Source organism: Sinohyriopsis cumingii, chromosome 8 (assembly GCF_028554795.1).
Source record: "Sinohyriopsis cumingii isolate HCF-2022 chromosome 8, ASM2855479v2, whole genome shotgun sequence".
In the NCBI taxonomy this organism is placed as follows: domain Eukaryota; kingdom Metazoa; phylum Mollusca; class Bivalvia; order Unionida; family Unionidae; genus Sinohyriopsis; species Sinohyriopsis cumingii.
The window spans coordinates 47,725,053-47,734,451 of NC_142968.1; the positions used below are offsets into that span (position 1 = coordinate 47,725,053).

Consider the following 9,399-nt stretch of genomic DNA (forward strand, 5'->3'; position numbering starts at 1 on the left):
ACTGGGGAATCCCTGTTATTGGTTGTTCTTTCGGCACGGAAAACTACTTTTATTTGATAAATTTAAAAAAAATTGCGATAACAAAAAACATTTGTATATTATAAGTTTGAACATAAAAAAATCACATGCTTGAGTTCGTATTTATATATCAAATCATATAAGATTAAAAGATTTATTATATGTCATTTACTTTTCGCCTGCGTGAGTTCGAGTCCAAGGCTCGGCTAGCGTGGGTACGTGGGAAAGCCTGCCAGTAGCTTCTCGTGGGTTAGTGGTTCTTCCCTGGGTTTTCCAGGGTTCTTCCTCCACCAGTTATACTGGCCGCCATGTATAGTCTATCTTGTGCTGAAAAATGGCGTTAAACCCAAGAACAACAACAACAACTTTTCGCCTGTTTTAAATTGTATGGGACTGTACTACACGGTAAACGAACAGGACGTCACAGGAAGAAAGGTCACGGACAAAATATCACAACTACACATAGGACAGAAATAGTCAATCTGAATTATCCTAGTAATGGTGGACATATAGATCAAAAGTAACGGGTCATGAAGGCACACTTGGAATTATTGATTTTCAAAGTATGTCTCACGTAATTACCTTTGCTACAGAAAACAGCTTAGGACTTTTAGCTGCAGTTAAAACCATCATGGACAGTACCCTTAACACGCCTCTGCCATTTTAAAACAAATACAGACCATGGGAGTACCGTTCGGAACGTTTGGAAATGGCTGTATTACTGATGTTCACAGTTTACTCCAAAGTCCGCACAACATACTTTTGCAGGGTACGAGTGACAAGCGTATATTTATGCCTTAATGGTACTAAAGTCCTCACTGACTTTGAGGGCAGTGTGCTGGAGGGCAGTGTGCCCTCTGGAGGGCACTGTGCTGAGGGCAGAGTGCTGGAAAGCAGTGTGCCCTCTGGAGGGCAGTGTGCAGAGGGCAGTGTACTGAGGGCAGTGTCTGTCGTATTTCGATACCAGTGCTGATTCTACCATCTAACACAGCATACAGAATCTTCAATTTACAGACCACTACATGAATATTAAAAATTATATGGCTGATAGCTTGTCCATCATGTTACTATCTCAATGAAGAAGTTACATTAATTTGTGTTACATAAAAGCCTGCAACACTGAAAATTAAAGTGTGAATATAAGTCCTGTAATGTTTGTCTCACATACCTCTCATGACAATGACAATTCAAATCGTATCTTTATATTGATTTTACATCTATGACCTTTCGTTCTGTCACATTTTGCCCCACATTCGTACGAAAGGTTATCAGACGAGTAGGAGTGTTAAGAAAAGACAGCAGTATACAAAAGCAATATAATCTTTGACAGGGAACATTTGTTTATCTCTAGGTTTGTTCACTAACTGCTAGTGAAATATCGAATAAGATAATCAGTATTTCGACTGATATTTTATATAATCTCCAAAGAAGACTTTTAAATACTAAAATAAACAAAGAGCAAAAGCTATACCAGTGTTAAACTTATCATGTAGTTGAACATGTCATGCCCAAGCCACTATTATGGCCTGATATAGACGATGTATATTTACCTAATACGATATATGTACCAGTTATAATATCAACGATTTAAACACCACACGTAAGTACACATGCATTAGGGTTATGTAGCGCCCAGATAAGGCAATGGAACTCCTACGTCCCTCTCTTCTGTTGTAAGATGATGTGGTTGTATGTAATAAGAACACAAACAGTAGGCCTAACTGTAACACCCAGATAAGGCAATGGAACAAACGTCATTAAGTTCCAGTGGGTTTGATACTTTTTCGAAACGTATCTCTTCTAACCAATCTCTTCTATCTGCGCATTTATGGGACTAATGCGGACTGTAGGTAGGATTTACGAACTGAAAAAGTGCTTCAAAAAACGCATACGCAATTTTACGTTTTAAAAAGACACAAGTTAACACATCTTAATGAAAATTTTATTTAGTTTAAATTGCAAATAAGACGTGTACTGGATTGACCTTATCAAGTCACGAGCATAAACAAAGTAGTGGGGCCAAGTGTTTGGAATTATTTTGTTATTCTTAACAGAGAGATGTATAATTAGAGCTGACCAAAATTGGAAGATAACAAAGTTGCTTACCTAGCATCGATGGCGCAGAGTGGGCACTGGAACTCCCACATAATTCTTGCCTGTCGTAAGATGACATGACACTCTGCACCAACGCCACTAAGCATGCGTCTCTGCTGCTCAGCAATTTACTATCCACTTTTGGATAGTATCCCTACTCCGACCAGCTTATCGGACATGAATATGTATCAAAAACTTACCAAAAGACTTACAAACATTGGAAACATTATTTTTTCTGTTTTTGTAATGATTTGCTGAGATCAATGTAATATTTGTCTTTATTGTATACCTACTATGCTTGCTTGGAAGTAACATGCTTCATAAAAGTTTGTTACATTGTGCTTTCTGCAAAATGTAACACTGCCCATGCTCATGGCAGCATTTCCGTGGTCATGTTTTTTTATTTCGGAGGTGCGTCGTTTCTACACGTGTTTTAATTTTTTAATTTTGAGGGAAGCATATATTGCGCGTAGTCTGCAATCCTATAAAGCCTAAAGTGACACTCGACAGTTTCGTATTTTGCATATGGAGGGTTAGGGTTTTTTTTAAGAAACAAAATTCACAGTATTTTCACACTGGATTTCCTGGCTATTTAGAAAAGAGCTTGCATATCTTACATTTTGTTACAAGAACTTTAGATCCCTTTAGTTTGGTGCATAAATGATGTACGTACTCTGTGATATAGAGTTTACAATCTGGCCTTACTTCAGACGTGCACTTATAAAATAAATGCTAGCTCTGCTTGGTCATTTTCACTTAGTTGATTTCAAAGGTAAATTGTTGACAAGCCAGCCATTAATTTTGTGCACCTTCTATACATTAATATTAAGTAAACGCACTTTCAGAAGCTGGTAATGCCTATTGTAGCAAAAATCCTTTTCCCGATTTTAATAAACTGCAAAAGATAGTGCACTTTAAACTAATTCAGTCTTTCTTTTTTTGAGCACATGAGAGCAGCCATTCTGGAAAGCCGTATGTCTACATCACGTACAATTTTCATAAGTACAATATCCAAAGTTATTTCAGCCAGAGTTCGTGAAAGTATAATTTAGGTATGCCAACATGTTCCAAATGCAAACAACTTCACCTTAAACCCGTCGCTGTTAGAAGTACGTGATATCTGTAGACAGCCTCCTAAATGGAAGTGATCGGTTTTTGCAAAACAAGCAAGAAATGACACATAAACTTTCGAAGTTTGTATGACATGAATGTGCTATAGGATTTCTAGTCTGGTTCTCTATTTCAAAACTCATTATTTTTCATCACCGAAACTTTATTTTTGTTAATAAACAAAACGGAAGTCTCATTCGCAATTTCGAGGTCCATCATGGATGGTTCCGGTGATCTAGTGGTTAGAGCGTCCGACTCTGATACGGGGGGTCATGGGTTCTAACCCCGGCCGAGTCATACCAAAGACATAAAAATGGTACTAACAGCTGCCTCGTTAGGCGCTCAGCATTAAGAGGTTAATGTATGGACTGGTCGGCCTGGCGTCAGGATAATATGACTGGGTGGACATCATGCTACATGTCTGCGTCATGATGCCCCATTGTTAGACATCACTATAAACTGCCACACTGCATACATCGTAGCGATATGACTGAAACATTGTTAAAGCTACATTAAAAATCCAAATCACACACACACACACACACGTCAATCATATGGATCATAGCTCGAATGTATGCCGATGGTTCCATTCGGAATACTCTGGATATTTATGAAATAAGGATCGACTGAGAAGTTACGAACGTTCGAACTATGTTTTTCATTCGTAGCATTTCGGTCAATCCTAAAGATGGCGCTCTACAGTTTCATATTTTGCGTAGGGTTGGTATTTTAAAGAAAGACAAATTTCCCCGAATTTCCTCGTTGCTTATACTGGCTATTTAGAGCAACACCTTGTATGTCTTAGGTCTAGTTCAAAGAACCTTCAATTTCCTTTAGTTTGGTGTATGATTGATTTGAGTGTAATATGGGTTATAGAGTATACAGCTTGGCCTTACTCCAGATGTGCACCTATAATAAATGCTCCAGCTGCACTTGGTCATTTTCACTTCGTGAACTTCTGAGGTAAATTGTATATAAAAAAGCCGATAACTATTTTTTTTACATTTGATATATTTGATAAATCATACATTGCATTTTCAGAAGCTGGTATTGTATAGTCTGGCAAAATTCGTTTTCCCACTTTAATAGCTGCTACGAATAGTGTACTTTACACTAATTCAGGCTGATTTCTTGAGCACAAAGGAACAGTCATTTTAGTTAGCAGTGTGCTTAGATCATATACTATTTCAAAAGTATAATATCCAAAGACAATGTCAGCCACATTACATTAAAGTAGCATAGAGGTATGCCAACATTCTCTCCGCTGTACATATTTTAAATGCAAACAACTTCACCTTACATACGACACTCTCTCAAAAGTACCTAATAACTGGTGAGCGACTCCAAAGTTAATCCTATCGTTGAAAAAAAAATCAATCCGAATCATTAAGTTTACTTCTGTTGTGGAGGTATCTCAAGTGAATAAAATGAATGATTTTGGTTCTGGAAATTATTGCTCTGACATACGTCCGAAACGTATTTTAGTCTCTCAGAAATAGCCTCGATTATTCCAAATTGCGTCTATGTGGGAGTAATGTATGGGATTGTTCCACGTGTAGTATCCATCAGTATTGCTAATGTCAACGTGTATCAGATATCGTTATCTTTATCAAGAACATGTCATTTTCGGGAGGAAGGGGGTAGGTATATTTTTTAGAGTATTCGTATACAACGGCTTCCTGGTTTTCTTTACAGAAACAAACAATAAGTAGTAATGAATGTCAAACTTATAATTTCACGTATCTACATCACTCCTCCAGTGAAGAACAGTAATTAAGAATTCTACCTTTAACGGATGATGCACTCCAGCAGCAGCCCCTGGCTATACACGTTTCCTGTGTAGCCCCATGTTCAGGGTAACAGTCTGCCCGATGGATGTCATTCACGTTACATTGTCCGCTAGAAAGGGAGGAAACTGGATGATAGCACCAGGGTACTGTTCTGCTTCCGTCTGCGGGAGGGCGCCAGCAGCATCCTCGATTCAAACATTTACTCTCTGTGGCACCTGGATGTAACAGTGCTGCATGTTGTAATGTTTTAGAGGAACAATACATCCATAACAGATTTCAAGTAACAAAAGCAGACAAAAATAACTGCGCTTAAATTCTGAGATATCTTGCACTTACTGAAATACACATACTGGTTTCACACACATTGAAATACATAGGCTAATTTAACGTACACTGAAATACAGACTGATTTTAAAATCATATTTTCAGATATAATTATGTTTTAATTTAAAATTACAACAGAGTTGTTGCGCATGCAAATAAATTAATTTATTTTGTTTGCAATTGCGTCAACTCAGCAGAATGAATAAAAAATTTATAAATAAAACTACAATATCGGAGCACCATGCTGATTTGAGAGGAGCCACGGTAGCTCAGAATGTTGAAGGTCTGAATCATGCCCAGATCAAGCCCTACTGCCACAAAGGTATCTTATTCCTATCGCCTCGGTGTGGTATTTGACCTTTAATGTGTCGATGTGTCTTATGACACCATGTAAAACCATGCTGAATTGTACAGATCCCCTGCTAGAACAAATAATTGAGTGAAATAAACTTAACACCTTAACTAAGCCATGATTTATATTATTCAATGGTAATTTTTGTTCGGTTTATGGTTTGAAGACGGATCAATATAATATGCAGTTAACCAAATTACCCAGCTATGAAGGAAAGGTCACATGAAGGTGAGAGTTGTCTCATGTTAACCGTCATTTGTCAATTGCATAATTAATTACAGACTTTTTTTTTTCCACCATTACCTGCGACCCGGATCCTTCGGAGAAGGGACTGGTCTCCTGTGAATAACTTGCGAGAAAATATTTCATAATAATTGTGTTTTTTTCTTTCCTTGAATTGACTAATAAATTAAAGTGACCCCAGTGTCTCCTATAAAACGCACATGAGTCATGTATGCACATTAATTCATTTTTAATGAAATATCATTTGCACTACATTTCTTTAACCAAAGTCTATTTAATCCTGATTATTGTATGCTCTGCGCTTTAACTGTCAACATGAAACTTCCAAACAAAAATTATCGATCTCTCTGATCTTTTACAATTATGGTCATATACTATACTTGCGCCAAGAAAAGAGTCCTTCCAATGAAATCGTCACAATATAGGGTAGTACGAATTTGTTTATCAATATGCGTAGCTTTCATTGTGACGTCACAGCGCGCGACATTCAATGCAGATTGTACTGGGTCACACCTTTAGGTACACTTCGTCCTAAAATGTCAACGTACTTTAACATTGATTTGGTTCCCTGCACTTCTCGGGGTGTCTAAATAATGACCCTCGAAAGGAATGTGGATGTATAAGAATCCAAATGAAGCAAATACTTGCCATTTAAAAGTATGTAGAATGAAATTCTAATAAATGACAGCCATTACTGAAACAGTTGGTGTTTAAAATCTACATGACCTGTGTGACTTGTACTATATCTTTTTATATCCTTCTTATAATAGGATGATATTTGTAATAGTAATTTAGGAGAATATGAAGATAATCTTAAATGTTAGGAATTACACAACTCGTCTTTTCCCTCGAAAATAGAAAGTTTCTCATATGTAAGAAAATACAAAACTCTGAGATATAGTCTATCATGTCTGATATCCCTAGATGTCACCCCAAATATAGTCTCAACATTGTCGTAGTTGTCGAAAGTGTCCAAGCAAAATAACGTGAAAGTCAAGATCTAACTTGCTATTTAAATATGGATCAACATGGGTTCTGGCCTCATTTTCAGCATCGTTGCAAACCATTGGCGACAATCAAAAATAAAGGATTGTAGCAGATTGTCGTCCGCAACCTGCCACGATGTAGCTGTGCTGAACATTTTAAACTTTCTTCCTAAACTAGTGATTTTCAATTTTCTTATTACATGGTTAGCAGCAATGTACACGTCTCATTTAGAAGGCAATACTAATGAGATTAAGAGTTATACATAAAATAATCCAGTATTATCTCTTAGAAGACAGATAATGTAAAATATCATCTTAAGGTTTTCATCTTGTTTGTTTAGTTGCTTGTTATTCGTATTTTAAAAAAATGTCGAAATTAATTGAATACGTGGCCTGCTTAGTACCTGCTTCAGTGTGGCAGTCAGCCCTGGAATCGACGTTGCATTGGTCAGCGGCCCTTTTATGGCTCAATTCAGTGTTGGTCAATGTCAGAAACAAACCAAGGGAAAACGTCTGAAGCATCCGACATGGTGCCATGCCGCGAGCAAGTTAATACAAAGAAGGATAAAATTCAGGACTTCGGGTTATAGATAAGGTGTGCAAGGTCGTTAACTGTCAAAGGTATGTGAGTTAGGCGGCTTTGACGTCACTGAAAATATTGCGATTGAAGCAAACAACAGTAGTAGCAAAAAGTCGGGATCTGATTATAAGACTTTACAGAAACAAGACCGCATTCATTGAAATGACTATTTAATTAATTATAATGTGTGTGATTAATTTTCATTTATTTGAATTTTGTATCTGCGGCAAAAGACCCAAACTTTGTGCAAGACATCACGTGGTCAAATTAATATCTTACAAATCGACCATCCGTTGAACTCTTGAAACCGATGATCGATCATAAAACATGAGCCGATTCTCAGCTTTGAGTCCGCAGGTGCGTCCCCATATTCTCTAGACTTTCTGAGCACGGTACTTAATTGAGCTTAAAGTCGAAAAGTTCGACAGTTCGCAATGTCAAATATAGTAAAGTTCACGACAAAATCTTTTCACACTTTTATTAACTTGAGTACATGTCCTAGAATATCTGATTTTGGGAATTAGAGCATGAGTTTAGTACAGAAAAAAAATTGAGTTTATGTGGTTGCTACGAATGACCTTGATTGCACAAATTTGGATTAAGTGATGAAATCTCGGCTTACAAAACACAAAGAAATCCTTCAGATTTAAAAAAAAAAGTGCTATATATTTCATCCCTCTCCCCCCCCCCCAAAAAAAATGAATTAAATTTACATGATACTGCATAACCATGGCTATGATTTTAACGTACGAGGTTTTGAAGATTCGAAAACAAGTTCCCTTTTGTGAGCTTTTTGACTATCAAACCAGGACATATACTATCGAAAGTTTAATTGTTATATGCTCATTTTGTCTCAGTTGACTTAACATTGTTATAGTTTATTGATGAATATAATATTATTTTCTTATTTTTGAATACATCATAAATTCAATTATTTTCGTTCTTGCGGTGTATTTTTTTATAACTAAACCTTAGGTGAAATAAGAAAGTGAGTATATAATAAAAAGGTTACTGCAATTCTATGGGAAAGTGTGGGCTAGTTTTATGGGAATAATGATTGACTCCCAAAGGTCGTCCAGTATTATTCAGGAAAGAAAACCTTGTTCATATTTTCCCCATACAAATGCAGTAACCAATAAGTACAATACTCATCACTCACGTATAGTACTTTGATTAATTGCGTTTTAGGTATTACTGCACTAATATTTCTACATTATATTAAATCCACTACATTAGTAACTTTTTTATATCCACCACGACCAGTTTACTTATGTTAGGTACTTAAAGAAGTATAGCAAATCCAAAAACATCAGTATATATTTTGTTGCATTTTCTGCAAACGGTAGTACCTGAACGAATACACTGGAACTTTTAGTGCCTATGACTTTTCTGGAAAGTGCCAAATCACGATTGATTATGTTGTCATCCTACGCGAAAGACAAGAGGCTGAACTCACTAAACAGCTATTTTCAATATGGGCCTTGATGTTGCTTTCTGTAAAATGCAGGTAAATCATTAGTGGTTAGAAAGTCTCCAGGAAAAAATCAGAAATAACATATTAATGCCTTTATCCGAGACTGTAGCATTATGCAAGAACAGCTGATTGAGTCAGTTAGTTCAGTGACAACGTACAGAGACGACAAAAGCTGTCCATACATAATCCATGTATCTGTAGCAATACTATAGCATAGCTGCAACCTTTGTTTGCATTTTCTCTAGTGTATTTTGCTCAAGAGTACACTTTACCTGACAAGAGAAATATCTAATTGAAGTGTCGTGTAATGGCCTGGATGAATTTTACCAACAGGACAGATGTCGATGTGGAGTGTCGTGTAATGACCTAGATGATTTTGTCTAACAAGATAGATGTCCAATTGAAGTGTTGTATGATACCCTCGATGG

The 9,399-nt window shown here is 36.7% G+C and overlaps 1 protein-coding gene across 1 annotated transcript in view; it reads right to left on the reverse strand.

Annotated features, from left to right (window-relative positions):
• Positions 1-7,484, reverse strand: part of LOC149793435 (lysosomal alpha-glucosidase-like) — a 48,135-nt gene extending 40,651 nt beyond the window's left edge. Inside the window, exons 1-2 of the mRNA XM_089967429.1 lie at positions 7,322-7,484; positions 5,009-5,227 (exon numbers count right to left, since the gene is read on the reverse strand). Coding sequence (XP_089823555.1) covers positions 5,009-5,227; positions 7,322-7,454 — 352 coding nt within the window. The 5' untranslated portion in view covers positions 7,455-7,484. The remainder of the gene's footprint in view (positions 1-5,008; positions 5,228-7,321) is intronic.
• Between the last annotated feature and the right edge of the window lie 1,915 nt (positions 7,485-9,399).